General features: G+C 41.7%; 1 protein-coding gene across 1 annotated transcript in view; it reads left to right on the top strand.

Moving 5' to 3' along the window:
- The window catches only part of LOC147707952 (G protein-coupled receptor family C group 6 member A-like), a 114,361-nt gene extending 87,671 nt beyond the window's left edge, over nucleotides 1-26,690 (top strand). Inside the window, exons 5-6 of the mRNA XM_086925264.1 lie at nucleotides 9,208-9,325; nucleotides 25,585-26,690. Of these exons, the coding sequence (XP_086781390.1) occupies nucleotides 9,208-9,325; nucleotides 25,585-26,639 (1,173 nt within the window). The 3' untranslated portion in view covers nucleotides 26,640-26,690. The remainder of the gene's footprint in view (nucleotides 1-9,207; nucleotides 9,326-25,584) is intronic.
- Nucleotides 26,691-26,906: the final 216 nt, after the last annotated feature.

Here is a 26,906-nt window from a genome sequence, read left to right as displayed (position 1 = left end):
TTTTAGGGTTCAGGGTTGGGTTTGGATTTTGGGGTACAGGGGAATTTTTAGGGTTTTGGGGTTTGGGGAATTGGGGTATTTTTAGGGTTCAGTTTTAAAATAAATAATTTAAATTAATTAAATAAATACATTTTAATAATTTTATTATTTATTAATATTAGTTCTTTATTAATAATAGTTCTTTTAAAAATAAACTAAAATAAAATAAACTATTTTTTTAAATATATATATATATGTACAAATTAATTATTTAAAATAATTTAATGTATTAAATTAATTAAATTTTAATTAATTACATTTTTTAATAAAATAATATACTTACCTATACTTACGTTGTAATGGCATGCGTTGTAATAGCATCTGCTATGTAATGTCATGCGTTGTAAAAGCATTCGTTGTAAATGTATCTGCGTTGTAAAAATTGAGTTGTAACGGTGTGCGTTGTAAAAGTTTGCGATGTAACGTCATACATCCCTCAATGGGAGGAGCAAGGTAGTGGCAAATGGATATGTGGTACAAACCTACAGTTATAATTCTGTGGATATTCAGAAACATTTTTAATGAGTTTGTCCACACATTTTCCATCCCTAAACGTATTTAAAAACATTAAGATGTCTGCAAATAAAGTTAACATATCCATAAATGCTGCATAGCTTGCAGCAGGTCGAAAAAGCATTGTTCCTGTGCAGAATACAAGTTTACCCTTATTTGCAAGTATTTGTCAGAAAGCTTCTGATCTTTAAAGCTTGCCACCTGTAGCTAAGGCAAAGTCTGCATCTAAATGGTTTGATAGCGGATGTTCCCAGGCACTCAGAAGTTTGAAGAGAGCTTTGAAAGCCATGCCCAGAGATTCTGAATGAATGCTAACTTGCCGAAATAATTACAAGTTTGAACTAAGCAAGTGTAACAATGCTTTTAGAAATGTAGCTTGGTACAATGAACTTCAAAGTTACTTGTCTGTGAAGTAGCTCTATTTTCTGGGGAAATATTAACCAACCTGGTTTTGCTCCAGATGATGCTGTGCTACTATGCAATCACAGTGCTCATGACAGATGTTTTTTTTTCATTTTGAATGACCAAACAACTGTGAGTGCCGCCGCCTTTGATTATAAAACCAGGCAAGCTATTGAGTGGGCAATCTAATTTGCTAATCACATTAGAAGAAGTGAAAAGAGGCATTCTAGGTTTGTCTAAGAATAGGTCTCCTGCACCTGATGGGATCCCTCCTCATCTGTATGTAAGTGACATTGAAATTTAGGCCCCAGTATTGACTCTGATCATAAATGCTGCAGTCGGGGAAGGTTCTCTTCTCTCTTGGGCTACTTCTATTATAGTAGCAGCTTTTAAAATCGGAGACAAGAACAATACCCAATATTATAGACCAATATATTTAACTGATTTGTTCGTAATGGTCCTGTAGCAGGTTATTTTAGTCAGATTGACCATCTGGGCAGACAAGAATAATATACTATCAGATCTGCAATATGCATTTATGCCTGGTAGGTCTACTATTTATCAGTGGCTGAATCTGTATATGGTTATGAATAGATCATTGAAACACATTTGTAGGCACCTATTATGTGTTCCTTAACCCCCCCCCTGCTGGTGACGGAACCACTCCGTCATCAGCCGCGGTCGCGCTGTGCTGATGACGGAGCGGTTCCGTCACGGCCCGCTAAGAACGCCTGCGCGGATTCCGCACCTGCGCTGAACGTTCTATTGAGCGGGCGAGGCCGTGACGGAACCGCTCCGTCATGAGCACAGCGCAACCGCGGCTGGTGACAGAGCCGTTCCGTCACCAGCATGCACCCGCCGCACGGCCGCCCCGCCCCCTTAGCACTGCGGTGAAATAGCCGCCGCAGTGAAGGGGTTAAAGTATTCTTTTAAGTATTTTTCAGAAAGAACTGGGTGTGAGTTATCCTACAGATATCTTAGGCCTTCGACCCCTCCTCTGTTGGGCTACTAATGGACAGGAGCTGAACCAAACTGAATAAGGAGATCTTGCAGGACTGTATTAGCATTGAACATGCTCTTCGCATTCCATGGCTCAAATGTATCAAGGAGTCTTTCCAGAGCTTTTGGGAAGGCAGAGTTATTTACTAACTAGATGAAGAGAGGTCATACATGAGTGAAATAACAATTCCTAGGGAGAAGGTTCCTGGACAGGGAACAGGAGGAACTTCTACAGTTTGAAGTTTCATTTTGCTGAAAACAGTCAATACAATGGAGCCCTATGTTACATCTGTGACCAATAGTGCTCATCATTTTCTGCTTACTACATTTAGGTTTAAACTGCTCTATCTCTCGCTAGAGTCCCCAAGAGGATGGAATGAGACAAACTTGGGTCCTTGGGGCTGCGTCTATGTGTCTCCACAAGATGTAATGCACTTAATATTGTTTGGTAGATTTTATATGAAACCAAGGAAAGTTTATATTGTTCCATTGCTGAAATCTCATAAAATCTCTAAAGTGTGACCTGCTTTAATGTTTTTACAATCATTAGCTGATGAATGTATTGCTTTTAACATCACTAGCTTTTTAAAAGCTGCATTGAGATTGAGGTGTGCCCGGGGCGATTGACTGTAACTATGCTTTTACAATTGTATTTTTAATAGTGTATCTTATTGTGCTTTTGTCTTCATGAATATTTGTCATAACTGATTATAGCATATTTCGTTTTGACTGTTGATACAAACTCAGGGTTGGTAATTGTTTTTTTCCACAGCATTTTAAATAGTGTAGTGAAGATTTACGCTTTTTAATTCTTTTTATTATTTTTATTAATACTAATGTATTTATTGTTTGCCAGTATAGTTTTCACTGAAAAAGAATAAAGATTTGAAACTGGACTAACGAAGCCATTATAAAATATGTGACAAAACATGAAGGAAATCCGGCTTAAATACTGTACTGAATTCATCAGATGCTTAGGGCATACTTTAGCATGGCTATCTGATAATTTTTATTGTAAATCGGGCAGACGCACAGTACTAAAATACTGCATTTATTTTGATTGTCTCCAAGCCAGTCAAAATCAGCAGGCGCTCCTCCGCTGCAGCGGAGGAGCATCCCCCCACCGAGTGTAAAAGGAAAAAGAAAATGATAATCACGCAACATTAATAATGTTACATTATTATCATTAATTTATTTTTATGTATGAAGCACAAGCCAGGTTAGGGCAGGGTGGATGTTGGGGTGTGTCACAGAGAGAGTGAGGAGGACCGGTAAAATATGCACCCTAAGTGTGCATGAGGGTTTGGCCAGCCGTCTTGGCCCAGCCAAACCGCCATGCGCATGTAGCATTTCTCCACCCGACTGTGGGGCCCAACCAGGTGGAGAGAAAATGCACAGGCTCCCACTCCCTGTCTGAGCACTGAACCAGGCCACTCAGACCAATCAGAACACTGCTGTCATGCTGGTGACAGCAGCATCCTGATTGGTTTAGGGGAGTCTGGGAGCCTGTCTGCTTCCGGGCTGCCATGGAACGAACCGTATGGAGGAGAGGCTATTGCCTTTTGCAGGTAAGTGAACTTTTTTCTTGTTAAACAAGCCCCCTCTTCCCCGTCCTACCACTACTTTTCCAAACCGGCCGCCACTGGTCAAAATGTAGCTGGAATCCATAGCAGTCTCAGTCAAAAATACCCTACATTGAGTGGCCCATCCTTTGCAATGTATCTGTCATTACATGCAGCCAATGAGTATTTCTGATGATGGAGCTAATGGCAGCTTTCTTCAGACACAGGAATATCGCCTTTCAGCACTCTCAAAACAGGATGGCAGAATGCTGAGCACTATCTACATATGTTCCTTTCTTTGATTCATTGTCCCGTCACTGTTCTTTAATAATTCAGTTCCATATAGTTGAGAAGAACAACATTAATCTGTAGCTCATAGGCTGACACATTCATTGGTAATGACAATTATACCCCATATTCATGCCCAATGAATACAGCACCAAGTTATAATGTATGACCAGAGAAGGCTTGTAGAAATACATACAAGGGCAGATAATACTCTGGTCTTCAGAATACCAACCTAGAAAGGTGGTACCTAAGTGTCAGCAATTTATGTTGACTGTAACTGAACTCCATTATCTCCTCCCTTTTATCTCAAAGCAGACATTCAGCCTCTAGAAGAAACATTATCTGGTTTAATTGCTTTGTGACCCCTGCTGTCAACTTCCACAGGCCAGGCTCCATTCATTTCTAATCAGACAACTTCTGGTGCAATATGCTAACTTAAGCATTTTGGAAATACTTCATTTCACATTATATATCTATTGTTGTAGCATAAATGTGCTAGGCGTAAAATTAATTTTTACTACAGAATACATTTTACCAGATCAACCTCAGCTACCATTTCCTATTCCCCTTCGGTCCTCCGATGGATCTTGTTCTGTTCTGAAAGGGGCTTGAATATTTAGGGGATGAACTATTATCATATGAGGACCTGGAATAAGATAATATTTAGCATTTCATTATTACCAAATGGAATTGTTCAGGCAGGAACTGTTCAGGTCAAATGAATTTTGAAACAGATAAACTGACCACAACAAATAAATGAAACATAAGCAGCAAAATAGTTATCTCAATTGGTATCTTTATTTTATCTAAAGAAATTATACTAAGCAATAATAAAGCTGTAAGAATCAAGTTTAAAGGGTAATTGTTCCTCCACCGAGGTAGATTGTATCATGAGAAATTAGTCTTTTAAAGCATATATTCCTCATGCAAACCCTATAGGTGTAAGTTCAGAAATTGTCAGGGCTGGAGAGGCCGTAGCGGGCACCAGTGGACCGGAAGGGAGGGGGCCGATTTTGTACCAGTGAGGGCCGTTTTTAGAACAGGGTGCCAGTTTTGCAGCAGTGCTACAATATCGACCAAAAGCAGCAGCAGTATTTCCAACCAGCAACCCACTCTACCCCACCTCCTAACCACACCCATGGCCGGTCAGACTTAATTGGCAGGGCCCATTTGCGTTCCTAGTCCGGCCTTGGAAATCACCAAAATTGTCAGTTCCAGTTCATGAACAGGTTATTCTGCCCCGTCTGTGCTGCATCAAACGCCACAGCTGTTGTCGGGAAACCTTCCAGCCGGAAGGGTTCTACTGACACAAGCATACCGGCCGGGAGCAAACACAATAATTTGTCTCAGTTTCCGTTACTTTCTGGGAGAAATCATCAGTCTCTGTACCACAAGGTGGGTCGAGAAGGTGGGCAAGATAGGAACTGCCTCTGTCCGTACTTCAGGCAATTATACTCCATCGATTTCTGGTTGACAACCCTTGGCATCACCAATTTTATCGTACCATTCTGTCCCATTGGTCAGTTTCGCTAGGATGAGATGATGTAGTAGGTAAAGTAAACAAATCCGGAAGATTAAGTAATCCATTATATAGCATTTTCAATAATACCACTAATTTATATTCATCCAATTGGTTATGACATCTAGGAAGTAGGCAGGTCCATGTTCTCATCCTTTGTCAGTCCTTTCCAAAGCTTGTACTCTGGGTAGTAACACATTTGGTGCAAGTCCGGTCAATAAAGCTACAATTTTTAATGGAATTATTGAGTGTTAGAGCACAAGTAGAAACTTTACGTAAAGTTCTCTTAGGCTTCAGACTATTCAGTTCATTAGTTCATGCTAGGAAGGGAAAGAAGTTTTGAGACCTATATGAAATGCAACTTGTGCGCACTGAGTTTGTGCTAAAATATGAATTTCAAACTATTGAATACAATCTATTAATTCATTTATGTCAATTAATATTTGCATCTACATTATTTCAGTATTAAGATACTTATAAAAAGAATTGTAAAACACCTTATAGCCAATTCACATATTTGTTTTTCAATACTCTTTTCATGGTACAAGCTAATTACACCATTTAGTCATTGTAAGCATCATATATTTTAACTTTACAAAGCACAAATTATTATAGCATTTATTTTTCTCATCAAAATCAGCGCTTAGGTAACAAATTCTAACATTAGTGTCCATTTTCTTAATGCCTGAAACAACTTTATTCATTGGCATATTAGGAATTTTATGTTATTGTTTGTCTTTCATCATTCATTTATGCATGTAGAAAACATATACTAATAGGTTATTAAACTCATTAGTTTCATCTGTGATTCGGTGTCATAACACATCTATATCTAAGATTCTGCATGCTTTTCCAAGGCAGTACCTGAATCAAACTTCTTCATTTCATGCATGTGTTCTAATGCATGGTAATCAAACACACATTTGTCATATCCAAAAATTATTGTCATTAATCCTTTTTCCAGGTAGAATTCATAGAGATCAGATGAACGATAACATCCAGGCTCCATCACTCTTTAACTATCTATCTTATATACCGTAGTTAGGTCAAAGTTTCCATAGGCACAGCTTTGTACATTTCACTAATAATTTTGGCGCAGTTCGATGAATCTGCATGAAACTTTCCAAGAAAAAAGTACATCCACCTCTTCTGTCTTGTCAATGTTGGCTTTGAGACAGTTGACTTTCATTGAGTTAGCCACTTCATTCATGCAGGCAGTATCCTTGAATTTAGGGTATTTTCCAGGAGGGAGAACATGAGTTGTGTGTCGTCTGCATAGGAAAGGATATTGATGCCATGTGTGCAGATTACATTGGCCAGAGAGATCATGTATGAGTTGAAGAGGGTGGGGCTGAGCAATGAACCTTGAGTGACTCCACTGATGAGGTTGTGGGCTTCCAATGAGTAAGGTAGCAGACTGACAGCTTGTGTTTTATGAGTTAAGAAGAACAGAAACAATGGAGAGCGGGTCCTTTGATAGAAACCTTGTAAAGGCGCCTGATGAGGACGGGGTGTGAGACCGTGTCATATGCTGCAGAGAAGTCCAGGAGAATGATAGCTGCATGTTTGTACTGTCAAGGATAATGAGGATGTCATCTGTGGTGGCTATGAGTGCTGTTTCTGTACTGTAGCTGGCCTGAATCTAGACTGTGTGGCATTGAGGAGCTGCTGGTTGTTGAGGTAGTTGGTGAGATGCTGGTTAATTCGTTTTTCTAAGACCTTTGCGTGGTATGTTAGAAGGAAGATGGTTCTGTAGTTGAAAAGTGTAGGTGGGTCAGTGGATGTTTTTTGAGCACAGGCAGGATGGTGGCATCTTTCCAGGTGCCAGGACTGAGTGTTAGTGCTTCATTCATTGGTAGGAGTCCTCTGGTGAAGGCCTGGCAGGGGCAGAGGTCAGACAAGCCCCCAAGTGGATGGTCTTCATGGTAGCATTGATTTCAACAGTGGTGACGTCAGGCCACAAGGTCAGAGATCGTTCATTAGCTGTGATTGGAAGTTTAGTTGCAATGGTAATGGATTTGTTTGAGGGATGAAGTTGCTGTATATTGAGGTCGTTTTTTTACAGAAGAATTCCAGAAGCTTATTGCACATGTCTTGTGATGGGGTGATGTTCTTGGAGGCAGCAGGAGGCGTGGGGACATTTTTGATTATTGCTGCCTATAGGGCTGGCATCTATGCAGTCTTAGGTATGCGCATGTTTTTCAGGATCTGCTGGTGGTAGCATCCTTGGGCTTTTTTGAAGATGTCTTCATCTGTGGTGTCTCAACTTCCTCTCCATTTGTTCTCAAGTTGCTTGCAGTGGTGTTTCATCAGTCTGTTTTCTCCTGTATAGTAGGTGGCCTGTGGTCGGGCTTTTGCCTTTGGGCTGGACTTGAGGGTAGCCAAGATGATGGCTTTCAGCACATCGCTAGTGTACTCAGGCTGATGCTCGGTGAGGGTGGATGCCCACTCCTCTTCTGAGATGCGTTTCTGTGGTGGAAGGTCTGTGATGGTGGAGGTGAGTATAGTGAATCTGTCTAGGGGTGGCCTGTCCAGGACATAGTTGCTGGCTTAACATGAAAAAGAACACATATGAAGGGTGACAACAGATTGTGGTTACAATAAAATCATCTGTTGATGGTGTTATACTCTGTTTAGGTATTCAAGTGAGATCTCAGGTGATTTTAACCTGCAGAAAATGCTGACCCTCTGCTGGGATTTGATGACCCACGTTTGAGAGAAAACGGTTTCCTCCCATAATGTTCTCATGGAGGTTGTGAAAGGTGCCCTAAGAGTTAAAATGAGAGCACATTTTCTTCAAGATTACACTATCTTCCTCAGTCATGTGAGGATAAACCTTGATATTTAGTAAAACATGTACTTCTATCAGCAACAAAATGTGATCACTGAACTGCTAGAGTGCTAACATTCTGTATGTATGAGAAAAGAATGGCACACCTGAAAGTCATCTTGGCAGAATCAAAACTGAAAGACGTAAACCATTTCCTTTAGAAATTAATCAAACAAAGGGGTTTGTTTTGTCATAGAAATCATGGTTAGTGGTATAGAAAGCTCAAATAAGGACACATTTTCTATAAGTTCTCAGATATCATTCTCATTCATGTCAGTAAAACATTCTGACAGGCAGATTGAAACATGTACTACTTTCAACACCAGCAGATGTCTGTCAGTTATTTTTGCTAGAGAGTAACATTAGCAACTGTAGCTTCACCACAGAGTTCTAATGAGGAACTAGAGTGCTAAAATTCTGTCTTTATGGGAAAAGTGTAGCAGACCTGAACACTATATGGATGGAATTAAAACGATATAGCTCAGATCATGGTTAGTGTTCTAGAATGCTAAACTGAGGAAAAATGTTCTGTAAGTTCTCATAAATGTTAGTCATCCATGTGAGTTAAACATTCTGAAGTGCAGAGTGAAATATGTATTTCCAATACCAGCAGAAGTTTGTATGTTAGCTCCCTAGTGATCAGCTGCAGCTTATCCACAGAATTCTAATCAACTAGAGAGCTAACTTTCAAAATGCATGTCAAAATTGTGGCACAATCGAACACCATCTTGATGTTTTTTTCATATAGATAGATAGATAGATAGATAGATAGATAGATAGATAGATAGATAGATAGATAGATAGATAGATAGATAGATAGATAGATAGATATCGATACATATAGAATATAGATAGATATATATACATAGACATGTTGCCTGTCCAATATTTATCTTCTGTAAAAATGCTTAAGGAACAGGCATATTGAACAACTTCCATTTAAAGCTGCTCATATATATAAAAAAATGTTTTAAAGTACATAAAGGAACATTGGAGAAATGGGATTTACACATGTTTTATTTCTATTTATCATGAATGTATTTCTAATCCTACAGATTCCATTTTCTAATTGCTCTGCACCATGCAGGCCTGGCCAATACAAACAACATTCAACCCCCAGCTGTTGCTATATATGCACACTTTGCCCAGAAGGATACTACTCTAATGCCTCTGGTAAGTATGGTGATAGAGCAATACATTTTGGTATTTTATCATTTTGATGGCCACCCTTTCCCCTAGATAATTGTGGTGAAATGTAGTGGCTACTTCATATTAACCTATATATTTTATAAAGAACATTTCTGTATCAAATAAAGTATGTTTCCAATGGTACAAAACATGTTGCAATCTGCGCTTTGTTAACCTAGTACACATAATAAAGACTTGTCTTGTGAGAACTTGCCTCAAGTGAGCTCTGGGTCACCCAAAGAGTGAGATACTGCACAGTTCAGGATAGTCATAGGACTTTGGGCATTTTCTGTGTAGGTCCCAGACAGTTACTAGTATAGAATGACACTCTATAATTTAGCGAGAATGATTTTCAATGCTTAGTTTTATGGATGAAGCATGGGAGGGTGGAGACCTGGACCAGAATATACACACAAAAATTAGGTATATTAGGGAAGACCAACGTCTTTAAAAAGGGGTTCGAAGCTATTAGTGCTTAGGATAAATGCTCCTCATGAATTTCGTTTTTTTACTTAGCAAGGGCCAGATGTACAGACCAATTTAGTGGTTACAGTGCAAGCCTGCAATTTGCTAAATCACATAGTTTGTGACTTCTAAATGTCTTGCACAAACATATTAAACACATTTTAGTATTTATATATAGTTCCCAAAACACAAAATGGCTTTAGAAATGGATTACAAATTACAATTTGGAAGAGGATTGTTTAGGGTATTACTTCAATATTCTGATTCACCATTGTATATATTGATGGTTTGTAAGGACAATTTCAGTTGCAAATCATTTGTAGGTCATATATTCATCAAAGCACGTGGTAACCCATTGGGAAAGAGAAAGGGATCTATGTGGGACCTCTTTCATTTTGTGAATGAAAAAACGGTTTGTTTGGAGTGGGCAGTGGTCCAGGGCAAAATGTTTTTTCTTTTTCTTTTAATGAAGACGTGTTTCCTTTAAGGAAAATGGAATTTATTTTAAAACAAATGTACTTTATTTAAAAGAAATGACAGATATGGTGGTCTGCTGACCCCAATTTGCCACCCTCTGTGTGATGGTATTCAACCAGGGTGTCACAGTTTGTGAACTATCTACTGAATATTGAACATCTGTAAGGATTGGCAAATTGCGATCGTCTTTGAATGGTGATTTTGCAAACCAACCCATTAGTATATAGTATGCGTAACAAATTATGATTTGATTCCTAAAAAGTCAGTGTGCAATTTCCAATTGCTTTCGGCAAATGGAATCTTAGTAGATCAGGCCTCAAGTGTATAGTGCTGACTTTTTTAACTTCTCATTTTTAGATTTTCTAAAGTACCTCTTTTTTAAACATTTTCTTTTTGCCCCTGCTGTTCCCTATTCCTTTCATCTATTGTTATTGTCTTTTGTTATTTCTCTGTTTTTTTTTGCTATGGGGCAACCACAGTACCCCATTTTTCCCCACTTCCCATTTATTTTATTCCTTTTGACCCCGCTCCTAATGTCTCCTTTGGGTTTGTCTTTTTTCTTTTGCCTTGTTTTCTTTAAGATGTAACATTCTAGTATCCCCTTTTAGATCTCCTTTAACAGTGCAGTTGTCTGCAAGACATGGCTGTGATTGTGGAAAATCCTGTCTGTGCATTCTATTGGCTATTGGGTATATCATTCTGCTTTCCAAAAAATTTGCTTGCATGAGTCAGTCCTTTGAATCTAAAAAGTACACTGAATTATTAAGTTAATTTCCATATTTTTGGCTTTATTACAATGCTGGTAAGAACAACTGTCCAGCCGCCGTAATTCAATTCTGACGGCCGAGGCCAGGTAAGTTCCTCCTTCACATTATGATCCAGCCTCTGCTGCCATGGAGGGCTCATCTCCAGAGGTGCAGATACCCTTGAATATGTCACTGCAAGTGCGTGCAAAGTCAGGAAACATGTGAAAGGGACACACATGGATGACATATGTGGGGATATGCCTTATGCCAAAAGAAACTAGAACAAGTCTTCCAGACGCTAAGCGTACATTCTTGTCCTAAGGATGCATTATATTCCAGTAAATATGTTCAATGCTTTATGTTAATCAAAGTAGTGGGGGTAATCTCATCAAAAACATCCATAAACTTCAGCACTTCGCTAAACAATACATTTTTTAACAGCAATAGAAAAGAGAACAAAGATTTCATCCAGGAACCATTTTTACTTTGTTTCCCAAAATCGATCATAAATGTTATGTAGTCACATTCATGGCATCCAAAGACAACTTCAAGGGCTCACATTTTCTTCTTTATAAATACCCAATCCATTTTGGGTCGAAGAGACCCTTCTTCAGGGGTCACTATAATCAAAGAAAACATGCAATGTTCAATAAAAATGTGCTTAACTTGGCTTATTGTTGGTCTAGTACATTCTATGACTGTGCTGGCCTGGTTTTTGGCTCTATTTCTGAGTGATGGTGACTGTAAGCTTGCTACCATCCTGGATCCCTATTCTTAGCTTGTTTTGGTACTTTTAGGCCTTTTTCCAGACCTAGAAGCATAAACTAGAGGATAGCCGCTTTATATGATGATAGGTCCCTTATTCCTGACTCTAATCCATCTATTGCCTATTGGCTTCGACATAATTATGTGTCCTTTCATCATCCTACCTATAGTAGAGGGTGGATCCTGTAGTTCTGACTTTATATTACATATTGGTATGGTTTGTGTATGTACTCTGATAGAGTTAAGTGTTTATTTCATCCTTTTCGGGCCTACATGGCCCAGAACCAGAGAGACTCCATTTTGCTTTCTGCCTCTGCTGACTGAGGAGATTGCAGGGTAAAGGTGATGCTTATATTTAAGCCTGTTGTGTGCTAGGGGAAAACCAGCGGAGACCGGTTCTTATCGAAAAGAATGTGTTTGTCTCTTGGGCCCAGACGTAACATGCAGATGGTCACTGCATTTGCGCGGAGAGCCTTGGAGCTAGCACAGGAATTCGGTGGGAGGTAGTTTCTGTTGGAAATTTCCATGAGGGGAGAGCATTCCATATTAGCGAAGTGCAGAAGAGGCGGGGGGTCAGTCAGTGAGTTGGAACCAGAGAGAGAAGTCAGTCAGTGAGTGGAACCAGAGATAGAAGTCAGTCAGTGAGTTGGAACCAGAGAGAGAAGTCAGTCAGTGAGTTGGAACCAGAGAGAGCAGTCAGTTGGTCTTTGGAACAGTTCAGTTCAGTTGGTATTTTGGAATGGAGAGAGAGCAGTCAGTGTCATGCTGGAGCTGGAGAGAGCAGTCAGATGAATCTTGGAATGAAGTTGGAACTGTCAGCTGGAGCTGCCAGTTTACCAGAATGCATTAAAGCAGTTGCCAGTCAGATGGAAGAGTTGAAGCTGCCAGCTGGAGCAGTTGAGCCAGTGGAGTGAAGCCGTGGTGACGGAGGGAGAGAGAGAGCCCTGATTCCACCAGAGAGAGAGAAACATTCCTTTCTAATAGGGTGAGGTATTATAAACTAGTTTGCTTTACACTTCTTTATTTCCTAGGCTAGATTCCCTACACTGATTAATCCTTTTTCTTTCAGCGGTGTGCAGTCTGTTATAATTAGTAATAAAGCTTTCCATTATAATAAAGAGACCCCGCAGATCTGTGGATGTGTCTATTCCCCTTTACTTTTCAGGCTATGTCTAGATTGCTAGTTATTGTGATGTTATAATAATAAAGGAACCCCAGTTCTTAGTGAACATTTGTGCAAGTGTTATCATTCATAATAAAGTTAACCTTTCTTCTAGTCAGATGCTGTTATGTGAACGGATGCATCTCCCATCCAGGTAAATGGTAACTGAGCAAGGGAGTAGAGGAGCACTTGTATTTGATAATAACCTTTGCATATTGTAATTTGGCCATTCTTGTGTACCACATAAAATATAACAATTGCATATGAGACATCCCCAGTAGATACTAGATATATATAGAGAAACTTCCCAACAGAGAGAGAGAGAGCTGAAGGTATTCATAGGAAAGTGATCGTCGTTGTGTAGCGGCGTTAATGAGAGCATTGATTGTGGTCAATGTGTATACCCACAGGATTGTGGCTTGAGTGAGCACTGATTGTGGTCAGTGTGTATACCCACAGGATGGTGGCTTGAGCGAGCACTGATTGTGGTCAGTGTGTATACCCACAGGATTGTGGCTTGTGTATGTATGAAATAGTGAGAGCACTGATTGTGGTCAGTGTGTATACCCACAGGATTGTGGCTTGAGTGAGCACTGATTGTGGTCAGTGTGTAATGGTAAGTTATCGGAACTGCCCCCTTCACTATGAGTAGGAGGGTAGCATAGTCTGGGTCTGAGTTGCCGCGAGACTATAAGGTATGAGTGTGGTGTAGAGCATAGAAGTCCTTAGTAATCAGTGAGTATTCCTAGTAATCCTATAGATTTAGTGGTGTTTTTGATGATATGAGCTTGTATATTGCTAATTCCCCATCCTCAGGTAGGTACCCAGGTGCCTGGATAAATGGGTCCTGAGGAGGGAGATGGTTACGTTTCGGCTGAATTGGTGGTGTTTTGTGAGCTGATTCTATCTGGTCTGAAAATCCGGTCGTCACAATGACTCATCAAGTAAAAAAGTGAAACAGGAATGAAGCAGAATCAGATGTAGACATAAGCATAAAAATTAAAAGCTGGTAATCAATTAGAACCAATTGGAAAAGGTGATAATTTAAAGAACTACATCTCCCATCATGCAGCTGATGGCCACCTAAGGAAACCATTGCCTGCGGTTCATCATAGCCATAAGCTGTGTGACAGAAGTACCCGTACTATCCATGCAACAAGTGAGAGTTCCATTATGAAATTACTAGTACCTCAGAAAAGACAGCCTCCGGTTTTCTGCACAAAGCAGTGTTGTCAAAAAATGTCCAGCTCTAAATATGAAGTAAATAGTGAGTGTAAGTCAGCTACTAACTGTAACCATGAATTTAAGAAATGTTCAAAATACCAACCTCACACTGTGCACCAAGTTTAACTAACTCACTCTGGTGTATATTCACAAGAATGTTTGCTAAACATCACCAAAAAATGCTAACGCACCTTTACACATCGCAGCCTATTGCGGGAAAATAACGTTGAATTCACAACAAGGTGGTATCATGCGATAGTCTGCCGAAACCTCAGCCAATGTCCGCAATACAACCACCCCAACCGAGATAACACAAACCTTAATGCAAAAAAAATGCGGTGAGGCAAAGCACGATGATGAAATCAGCGATAAGCAGCGCCATGCTTGCAATACACACATGTCAGGTGGGAAAAATCAGTACAAAAGTAGAATTAAAAACCCAAACACAAACTGTCCATCACCCAAGCACTATGGAGGGAGCCGTAGCAGGTGCAGAGGACGAGCGCAACCCCACAAGCACCCTGGACAAGCAGCCTGGGACCTCGGGGACAGGGGAGGGCAAAGACAAGAAGAAGAGGAAGACAAAGTTCAGTGGGCAGTAAAACAGGATCCTGATAATGGAGGTGATGGAACAACATCAGCAACTGTTCGTCACCTCCAACGTGTCATTGGGTACCAAAAATGGGATATGGCGGGACATCGTGGACAAGGTGAATGCCGTCGGAGAGCACAAGAGGTCAATGGACGAGGCCAACAGGCGATGGATTGACATCAAGCTAAAGACCAAGGAGAAACTCGCAACCAACCAGAAGGCAGCAATGCAGACCGGAGGTGGGAGCCCAGCACCACAGCTCATGCTGGATGACATGGAGGAGCTTGTGTCGACAGTCATCAGTGTGGAGACTGTGGCCGAAGTTGGGTGAACGGACACTGCTCGACAGGGTACAACACAACCGCAACAGGTTGAGTGACCACTAGGTACTGGGAGGACGGGTGGAGAGGGCCACAATGGCACACATGCACAATGAAGCAGAGCACAGTGCACAACCACAATGACTTTGGGTCATGGCCCTGATCCACAGACTGTCACAATGTACAATGCCATGCTGTCTGTATGTCAACATGTACCGTGCGGCTACACACATGTGGACACATTGTAATACACCAGCTCTCCTTCACATTGCAGAGGTACCGTCAACAACTCCTGCACAGCAGTCCCAGCCACTTTTCACTTCACCCCCAGCATCAACACCCAAGCCCTCCAACACATCATGGACATCATCTACAACTCACCTCCAGGATCAAGATAGTCCAGCTGCATCGAGGAGACCCCACCCACTACCCAAACCGCTCAGCAGGAGACACCCACAGACCCAGCAGTCTCCCAAGACTCCCAGGAACAAACCATGGCCTTCCAATGCTGTGCGTTGGAGGGCCAGAGGGAGTCAGGTGAACAGGTGCAGGTGGGGTTCAGCCTCATGGCTATTAAAATGGACGCCATCCATGGGTGTCTAGGTCCCATTAGGGACCAGCTCCAGTCCCTAACGGACACCCACAGCCCACTCCATGGTCTCCAACTAGCCCTGACTGGCATTGTTGGAGTCATGATGTGGAGAGAAGAACACATGTCCGCTCAGACTGGCTCCAGCGATCCCAGCCCTGAGCTGTCACACATGCGGAGGACATGGTGTGGATGGAGGCAGAAAGGATGGCAGCCACCGCTGCACATCAGCAAAATGTAGCTGGGATCTACCATGCCCTGCAGATCCTCATCATGGCATTGCTGCCACAAGGCATGGCGCTGATGAATGCTGCTGCCCCCACACCATCCACATCTCCGACCCCTAGTATGTCAGTGCCTCACAGTGTGGCAGGCGTATCCACTCCGGCACCTGATGTGTCACTGCCACACAGTGCTGCCGACGCTCCTCCTCCGGCCCCTGATGTGTCAGTGGCACACAGTGCCGCAGCCGGTCCTGCAACACCCACAGGTGGGGCAGAGCACACATATGAGGATGAGGACATGGATGGGATTGTTGTCAGAAGGAGGCACTAGCATTAATTTCTGCTACCTGGCCTATTTCAGCTTGGTGCTGCACATGGCCTCATGACCTTCCATTGACCCCTGATACACTTTGCTGCACTCACCTTGGACCAAGACATGGACTGCCATATCCTGTTTGATGACCAATGACACGGTGACCAGACTACGGATTGTACCCTTCCTCTTCCGCAATACTTGTCATCCCCGGATGGACTCTGGCTGGCCCTCCACAGACCCATATTGTGTAGTGTGCTTGGCATGGCCCTGTACCGCTCCAGCTGTATAACTTCATTGGGTGTGCAATAAACATCCAGTAATGGACTGTAATGTCATGCCTTTCATCATTCTTGTATCGAGGTATGGATGAATGAGGGATGTTGATTTCCCTTACGTCAATGATGCTCATCCAGTGGGATGCCAGTCACCATGTGCTACATTGCCTATTGTGTTCCAGGTGCTGTGGACACTACAACAGGGGCACACATATTAGTCACTTCCTTGTCCGGACATGGACTGAACCAAGCCCAGAGCCCCCGAATCATTGTTGCAAACCCTGCGCTGGTCCGGCATATACCAGGCCAGACCATTCCGCTTACCCTCTGAGGGGGGCCAACATAGCTACCTGTCTCAGGCGAACTCGCTGGTGGTGTGCATGTCACTGGTCTAGTTGTCAGCATGTCATGGCCACTCCCTGAGGGCAGGTTTTCACACACACCACACCTATCCGGCACAGGCATCACAGGCCATGTGACCTCGCAACTAGAAGGGGCGACAACGTCACGTTCCCCTCTGCCGGTGGTGACTAGATGATGGACGCTCCATGGTGCTCAATCATAAAGGGTCCCCTGACTTGTTGCGCACCGATTAGTGACACCTGAAGCCTTGTGGCCATCACAGTCCTACCACCACATGGTTAGTGGCACCCAAAATAGCTGAGCGGGTGTGCAGCCTGCGATGATGACGTGAGCGCCGATGTGGTCTCCGCCATTGATGACTCAGGACTCAGCATCATGTCTGGGACCTGCTGGGCCACGGGGCGGGCCCGCATGATGTTGACCATGCCATGGTGGAGTGACTGGTGCCTGGAGTTTGCATGGGCAGGTTGTGTGCCTACCGATGGACATACCGGTGGCAGCAGGTGAACAGTGGGGCCTGTGTGCACAGGGGCGGCAGTGTCTCTCTCTCTCTCTCTCTCTCTTCCTTTCCTTTCCTTCTCTCTCTCACTCTCTCTCCCTTCTTTCTCTCTCTCTCTCCCTTCCTTTCCTTCTCTCTCTCTCTCTATCTCTCTCTCTCCCACTCTCTCTCCCTTCCTTTTCTTCTATCTCTCTCACTTTCACCCTTCCCTCTCTCTCTCTTTCTCTCTCTCTCTCCCTTCCTTTCCTTCCCTCTCTGACACTTTCCTTCTCTGTTTCTCTGTATCTCGCTCCTTTGATGTGCACATGACACACGTCCTGATTGTGTGCTTTATTTTCCAGGCTGACGGACCCGACAGGAGTCTTCTGCATTGGTGTTTTGTGTTGTGTTTTAATAAAGTTTTTGGTTGTTACTTCAGTGCTGTGTGACTGTTTCTTGTTCTTCTGGCCACACATGTGTGTATTTAATTTAGCAATGTGCGTCATCATGCGATTTTTGTGGCTCTTGGGTCGTGCACGGTATGTGTCTTTCCGGGGGCTGAGGTGGGCAGGGGTGATGGCGGGGGATGTTGTGGCCCTCATGGATATCGAAGCTGTATGATCAGTGTCTCCATGGCATCTGTGGGTCTTCAAGTGTGGCTCTTGGCTGCACTCCCTTTCATGCTGTGGGTAGTCGTCCTGTTTAGAACCAGCAAACGGCAGGTGTTAAATACCTGGTGCTATTGCGGCTTCTCACATGTTTTTGTGGCATGTCACAGATCTGGCAGTTTGTTGTAAAAGTTGTGTTGTGTTTTTTTGCATGGGAATGCCTACTCATTAGGGTTAGTTGGTGGTGTCCACCGTGGAGATACATGTTGGGGCAGTTATCGTAGGAATACAGGTGATGTCTGCAGTTTGCACCAGGTTGTGAATGGGGTGTTAAATCTATCTCGACTTTTGATGCGTTAAGGCGGGGATAAATAGGAGATAAGTCCTTGTGAATATCCCATTCTGAGTTTTCGAACTGAAAATACAGCATGTGTTTCCTCCAAAGAAAAAGTGCCAGTGTTAAAGCTGAACTCACTGTTCGAACTCCCAGATGCAAGTAGTGCATCTCAACTGCCGTTGTGTTAAATTGCTCACCCGTTTGGGAAACGTGCTAATTCGAAAAAATGCTGGTGTGGAAAAACCTCCAACCAAGCAGTGAAAGCAATCAGATGTGCTGAATTTGGTGAGTGCTTGATTTAAACTCTAATGCACGAATTCATGCTACTAAAAAGAGTAAAAACAGACTACTGTAAGCAGTATGCATAAATACGGAAAAGGGGCATGAAGAAATAGGGTATGAAGAAATACATCAACAGCATAAGCAGTGGCCTATTTGGCAACAATCACACGTCTTCACAATAGTAAAACTGCATTACATAACGGATTTTGTTGATTATATAATGAATCACAACTATATAATGAATCACAACTAGTAAAACGCGTGTAACAGAGCAACACTGTGTAATTCAGCATATGCCACAATCAGAAAAAACGTAAAGCTCAAATTTTCACTTGATCAAATAAGTTGTGGGATTCCTCTTAGATAATAATGTGTAGAAATAAATAAGAAGAAGAGGGCAGCGATAATATATATATTGTGTAACATACTCAAGCTAAATTGCCTTTTTGAATCTGAGAAACTGATGTAAGCGGCTGGAGACTCGTAATTATTAAAAAGGTGATAAATGTACAAACATGTCTATTGCTCATGGTCAGTAAAAATGAGTGTGTGAAAGCGTGGTACTTCATGGTTACATATGCTCTTCTTATGATCCTGTTGAGGTTGTGAAATCATATGGAAATGATTTAGAAGCTCTAGCTAGGTTGAAATAATTTGCTAGTATGGTAAACAGAATTCTTCGGGAACAAAGAGACGATAAAGGGAGAAAAATGGAAAATAGGGATCTATTGATGTATAGAGAAGTGAGAAGGGATCATTCTGGCACTACTGACATGAAAAGAAGATTGGTTATAAGTATCACGTAATTTCCAATTTATCATTATGGCCCTTCGGTACAAGAGTTTCCATATATTTGATCCAATTTTAGGAATGAAAAACGAAGTTGAGCTACATTGTGCCCTTTTTCATGCAAGTGTGTCGCCAGCGTTGAATTGGGGTTCTTCTATCATGCTCTCATGTTTAGTTATCCAAATTTTGACCTTGCACTCCGTCTTGCCCACATAATGTAATCCACAAGGGCACTTGATGACATAAATCACGCATTGAGCATTGCAGTCAAAAGTGTGTCTCAATAGGGTGAATTTCCCTGTCCTTAAATGTGAGATATTGACTCCCTACATGACATTATTTTGTTTTCCATTCCAAAAACTTTATTTCGGTTGGATATAACCATAAAAGCACATACAAGGTTAAAAAGAAATACTTATTCCAAATTATCATCCCTCCATTTTGTTAAAATACATTTGCTCACAAACCATCTAATTTAAATGCATCAACACAACAGAAAACTAGAATGGGTGAGAGAAATTTTAAGATTTGTAAAATTTTTAAATTAGGTCTAAGTATCATTAAAAGAAGCATATAAAATACATGTTTGCACAAATTAATTCCTGAAATTTTACATGAATAAGTAAGTACAGTAAAATTACAGAATTTAACTAATTAATTTCCTGCGTATTTGCCACATTAGAAACAAGAACTTTGCAACTGCAGCAACTATCACAGGACTAGTGTCAGTTCTCAAAATCCTGTAAAAAACAAGGTAATTGCTGATGCCCAAGTTTTTGCATAACTGGATGACCCACTTCTTTCTAATTACAGCATATGTGGGGCAGAAAAGTATAACATGGATAGGAGATTCCTCCTCCTTCCTGCATCCGGGGCACAGGCGGTGGGGCCCTCCCGTCCACCTATCAGTAAATGCATGTAAAGGCAGAGTTCCGTATCTGAATTGTAAAAATAGCTTCTTAGCTAAAGTAGGTTGTATGACATCTAGCTCAGTCACGAAGCCATAATGAGGCTTAAAACCAGGGAACTCGTTAGTTAGGCTTGGGGCTTTGACGGCTCCAAAGACTTTTGTAAGGTTATGATCTTTTATTGTTAGGGCAAGTGTTTTCTTAGAAATACCTGAGCTAGAGTCCTCGGGATTAGTCCAGAGGTTTTCTAGCCCAATCGAAATCAAAGAATGCCTGACAATGAAAGCCAGGGAATCTTATCAGCACCCAAAAGACCCAAAACCACTTTTAGTTTGTGCTTATAGCTCGCCATCTCCGGGGTGCTCCAAAGTCTCCTCCAATACAGTAGGGGCCGCAAAGCTATAACGTCAGAAATAGGACGAATATTTAAGTCAAGCCTTAATGGCACTAGGGGTGTGCTTTTTAGGAGGGACATAATCTGCCTAATGAACTTATTTTCTGTACAGATTAAATCATTTGAAGATTGCTTATAAGTATCATGTCATTTCCATTTTATCATGATGGCCCTTCGGCCCAAGAGTTTCCATATATTTGATCCAATTTTAGAACGGAAAAATGAAGTTGAGCTACATTGTGCCCTTTTTCATGCAAGTGTGTCGCCAGCGGAGAATTAGGGTTCTTCTATCATGCTCTCATGTTTAGTTATCCAAATTTTGACCTTGCGCTCCATCTTGCCCACATAATGTAATCCACAAGGGCACTTGATGACATAAATCACGCATTGAGCATTGCATTCAAAAGTGTGTCTCAATAGGGTGAATTCCCCTGTCCTTGAATGTGAGATACTGGCTACCTACATGACATTATTACAGTAAGTGCAGTTATGGCACTTCATCATCCCCTTATGGACTGCATTAGGTAATTTTGTGAGTGGAGACATGATCTCTCTTCGATTTCTTGTCTTGTTATATGCAAACAGTGGAGGAGAAGCTAATAACCCCCTGAAGTCTGGTTCTGTTTGTAAGAGTTCCTTTCTCTTTCAAGTGATTTTCTTGACAGATGTTGATTTTGTGTAAAAGGTCGATATGAAAACCTCTCTTTTTGCAGTATCTTTTTGTTGATTTTCCAAGAGTTTTGTCCTATGCAAGTCTCCCACTTGTTTCACTTCTGCAACCACAATCTTCAGTGGGTATCAACATTTTAGAAACTCCTTCTTGCAGTGCTGGATTGTGACCAGATAATCATCTGGATTAGACGGATGCGCAAAAATATGCCTTGTGCATCATGCATCCCATTGCTGGAGTGTGGTGATCTGCGTAGTCCAGTCAATGGGGTACATGCTGCTAATGGACTTACCTGCATTCCGGCACCCACAGGGCCGGAGCCTTCAGGGTTCATTGTAGAGGGGACCTGGAGAAAGATATCCAAACCAGGGGCTGTCGGAGAGTAGTATATTCCAATGACTCTGCACCCCAAATCCATTGTTTCTGACAACTCAATGCAGGCAGTCAGACCGTCACGGTCGGGTCGTCAAAAACCCACATCGTATTTGGGATGGCGGTAAGATCTCTGTGCTGTACTATGGATGCTGTTTTTCTCTGACCACTATCCCAGCTGTTGGAGAAAGGCTGTCGGAGTCGGCGCTCTTTCAGAGATTGGTGAGAGTAAAGGATGCATGCATTGTAATACAGCAGTTGGACTGATCACTTCTGTGGAGACTGCAGTCACCATACCACCTTCAACAGGACCTCTGATGTCGGTCCAACCAGCATCGTAATCAGGCCCTTAATTCTTTATCCTCCTGTATGAATTCTATACAGAAAGCAATCCTTTTTGGCTAGGTTTTCCCCCAGTATAAACAAAGCCATTAGGGCTGGTGTTAGTGTGATAAACAGCATTTGTGCATGCAACAATGTAAACAGTATTTGTTAGTGCCTTTGTGTGCATGCATTGGCACATTAAAGTAAGATGTTCTGGCTTGCATATACTTTTCCTTCTACTCTAAATTTTTGCCATTCTTTACTGCTTTTCCGATCAATTCATACCCAGTTTTACTATTTTTTGCCTCACGTTTTTGACAATTTAAAAGTGAAACTTTAGAATGAACAATCTGAGAACGAAAGATTTTGAAACTTCCAGGTATTGCATTCACTTGGGAATGACATTGGGAAGGACATATCAACTACAAGTGCAAATGCCAAGTGTAGTGCATACATGGACGTTAGTGATTATCACTGCAACTCTAAGTTGGAGTTCATAGGGGCTGACTCTTTAAAAAATAAAGGTGTATACACTGAAGATGCAGAACTATCGAAATGTTTGAAGAAAATGACTATTATATTTCTTATAAGTAGCGAGCTACATTGTCCCAATTTAGAAATAAAGAAAGTGAATAAGGAGAGTGAAAAATAAATGTGAAGTACCCATTTTTGGGGCCTGACTCACATCAAAAGTCAGACCTGGGTCTGGTATTACTCTCCAATGTTTTGAGACATTTCTGACTTTCTTGGAATTGACAAAGAAGTCCAGGAGTACTTCTAGGCAGGTGCAACTGGTGCATCTTCTCAGGAGTACTCATGTGAGTAAATACACATTTGAAAATGTAATATGTTTTTATATATGAACGCACAAATGTAGCTCAATGAATTGCCATTCAATAACCTTTTTGCTTTTCAATAGGAACAATATTTTCTCTATGCAGAGCCCCTTCCAGAGCAATCCACTTATTATACATGTTTGAGCTACTTTCCCCCCAGAAAACCGATTTACTCCTGCCCATAAATCTGAATAGGTTTTCAGAGTGGAAAATGCCAGCAAAGTTCTGTAAAGGCTACAACCTTACATGCTTGTTCATATTCACCAAACTTTGCAAGTGCCCTCACATTATCTGGTAGGCCAGTATCATGGAGCCAATAATGGCTTTGGGAGAACCATTCAGGAGAATTGGGATTTCCTGTTTCCATGCTTAGTATTTGACTAGACGGGGGAGTCAGTTTCAGACTTTCTGATTCTCTGTTTGGGAACCTGGGGGCATATTATCAAGCCTCTGCGCTAAAATTATCGCCGCTTTATCGGCCGAAAACGGCCGATAAAGCGGCGATAATGGGCTTGATAATATGCTCTATGGAATTCCAATCGAAGCACATGTTAGATGTGAAGACATCTAACATGGGCTTCGATTGGAATTCCACAGAGCATATTATCAAGCCCATTATCGCCGCTTTATCGGCCGTTTTCGGCCGATAAAGAGGCGTTAATTTTAGCGCACAGGCTTGATAATATGCCCCCCAGTTCCTATGAGTCTTCTGTGAAATCGGTGGGATAAGCTCTCTAGAAAGGAACATTGAGACAGTCGACTATTTGTTGGGGCTCAGAGCCAAGGCTGAAGAAGAAGAAAACTGACGAGTGATGTGATATTCCCTGTGGAGTTTTTACCACCCCACCAGAACCACTTGAGTGTTTTGCATGTCAACTGCATAAGATTCCACTTTCACAGTTTAGACTTCATAATGTCCATTGTGATGGATGGTGGAGAAGAGAAGGTAAACAAGCCCTTTCGTGACCTCCTGTCACATATTGGAAATGATGTCTCAGAGGCAAGAGTGGCAGGAGTTGTACTCTTGGCCACCACGACAGAAGGGTCATAGTGAGACTATCTCTAGATACTCGGTCACTCTTCACCCATGTTCTCACTTACATCTGGGCTCACCAACTGGTGCACCCATGACAAAGCCACAAATGTAAGCATGGGGTCCCAATACTAGCCATGTTAAGCAGACCAATTAACTCTTCCGTTCTAACATTCATGACCATTTTCACTGAAAGGTTAAACATACCCTTATTTTATAGCCACAGATTGTTAAATAGAATTTCTGTTCAATGTATTAACAATGGAAATTGCCAGGTCATTTTCCATCCAAGTAATATCAAAGACCATATCACATTGATTGAGAGTCATGGGTTGCCCCTATCTGGAGGGGTGGCTAGTGGAAAATGATGCTATATGTCAGTGTAACAAACATAGGGGCATATTATCAAGACAGGTGATGCTCTATGGAATTCCAATTGAAGCCCATGTTAGATGTGAAGGACATCTATCATGGGCTTCAATTGGAATTCCATAGAGCTTATTATCAAGCCCATTATCGCCGTTTTAGCTGCAGTTTTCTGCCGCTAAAGCGGCGATAATTTTATCGCCTGTCTTGATAATATGCCCCATAGTGTTCTCTCTGTAACATCCATTTAACTAACAAATATTGCTCTCCGATCTGCATTTTCTAACCTGCGGATTCCACAATGTGCTACAGGTGGTAAGAAAATGTAAGCAGAAACACAGATCTGCTTTCCTCAGCAGCTCTATTTGCTTACCTCATCTTAGTAATTGAATAACCCTCAATAAGTAGGTATTTATCCATAATGGTTATGCACCCATATTGGGCACCACCCCCAGTTTACCGGGGTTGTTGTTTAACACAGTGACGGATAGTCTGAGTGACCTCAGAGCAAGCATTTAAAGAAAGAAAGCACCCAGGTGCAGCCTAACGGTACAGCATGATCAATTTCCTTTAGGGATCCTCGATGTAGTGTATGATTTATCACAAACTTAAACTGCTACCAAAGTGCCGCCATATTTCTCAATACTTCATGCAATGAATCAAAACAACCTGCTGCACTGAGTGAAACGTAGAGGGAAGGAATGTATCATATTTACCAATATGTGGTGTGTTCCTGCTCTCTACCAGCAATCTTCCTCCACAAAAACAATTCTTAGATGCTTTTTTCTCTAAGTGTGAGGCAGAATGCAGCACACCTAGAACAAGGTAACAGCAAGCAGAAATAAGGATATTTTTTCCTCCTTATGCCTCTCCTGGGAAGGTACAGTACTTTGACGTCTTCCCAGATTTACTAGTCTTGGTAAATCTAGGAAGGAGCCAAATTCCAAGGCTAGTTGAAGTAACTTGTAGAGTGAAGTACAAAGTCTTTGCTTTATCACATGATTATATTTGAATTTTCGTGTTGGGATTTTCTGAAAGATACTAATATAGGTGTGCACTGCTGTCAAAAATCCACAAATGCTTCAGAAAGCTCCAACTAGATATGAAAAGCTATACCTCAATATGAGTTTTGGAAATGTTAAAGTTAGAATTCTCAGATCATATGGCTATTGACTTAATCCTTCACTATTTGCCTAATGTGACTTTGCAACTCTTATACATCAACTTAAGAAAGTAGAAAACATTCATGCCTTCAATATGGACAATTGCATACTTTCAAAGAATGGAAAATATTGTATATAATTTTTCACACATTTCTTTTTGTCACAGATCTAAACGAATGCTCAAAATGCCCAGAAGATAAATGGTCCAATAATGGCAGCTCCAACTGTGAAAATAAATCAATTGAGTTCCTCCACTGGAATAATCCCTTTTCCATTGTGTTGATATGTATCGCTGCATTTGGATTCCTTACTGTGTTGGTGATACAGGCCATTTTTTTGAAACACCGGGACACGCCAGCGGTCAAAGCTGCAGGTGGAGCCTACTCGATTGTGATGTCTTTCTCGCTTCTCACAAGCTTCCTGAGCACAGGGTTCTTCATTGGCGAGCCTACTGATATCACTTGCCAGATACGACAGACTATGTATGGCATCAGTTTCACCCTTTGCGTTTCATGCGTTCTAGTAAAATCCCTCCGCATTGTCCTTGCATTCAAATTAAGTAAAATGGACCAACCCAGCCGCAAAATCACTTACCAGCCCGCAGTGGTCATCATTGTTGCAACAACCATCCAGATTCTGATCTGTGCAATGTGGCTCATATTCAAACCAGCGTCACGTAACACTATCTCCTCAACACTTCAGACCATATTACTGCAGTGCACTGAGGGCTCATATGTGGCCTTTGGGATCATGCTTGGGTACATTGGGCTCCTGGCTTTGCTTTGTTTTGTTGTGGCGTTCAAAGGCCGGCACCTTCCAGGCAAGTACAAGGAGGCCCGCTTCATCACCTTCAGCATGCTCATCTACCTGTTTGTATGGATTGCTTTCATCCCAATCTATATTTCCACAGTTGGAATGTATCTCCCCGCAGTCCAGGTGGTTGCCATTTTGGCTTCAAACTATGGAATTATTTCATGTCACCTCTTGCCCACATGCTATGTAATATTTTTTAGGAAATCCATTAATAATCAGTCCTGCTACATGCACAGTATCCGTATCTTTCACAGAGCAAGGAGGCCAATCTTTTCCCACTCGAAGGGTGCTTGTGATCCAAAGACTCATTCTCATAATGTCAGCACAACAATCCAGCCTTATTCACAGTCCAGAAACGTGTGTGTTAGCGTGATTCCAACAATGAGAAGAAGGCGGAAAAGCTGCTAAAAATCAACTGATTTAAAGACTATTCTCTACAGCTTGCTGTTATTCACAATCTCTGCTTCTCTTACCCTCAGGAGTTATGCTTGTCGAGCTTTAACATGCAAAATATATATTTATAACTGTTAGACAGTGGCAGTAACAACGGTGTTACTATTTTTTGTAGTGTTTTTTTTTTGGTTTGCTAATCACTTTGGCATGTTCAAAGAAACCTCCCAAAAAAGTTCATCTACCTCAGCTCCTTCACGGAAAGTTCAGGGGTGATCCATCAAT

The sequence above is a fragment of the Lissotriton vulgaris genome, chromosome 6 (genome assembly GCF_964263255.1).
Source record: "Lissotriton vulgaris chromosome 6, aLisVul1.2, whole genome shotgun sequence".
In the NCBI taxonomy this organism is placed as follows: Eukaryota; Metazoa; Chordata; class Amphibia; order Caudata; family Salamandridae; genus Lissotriton; species Lissotriton vulgaris.
This window is presented reverse-complemented; position numbering and strand designations above follow the sequence as displayed.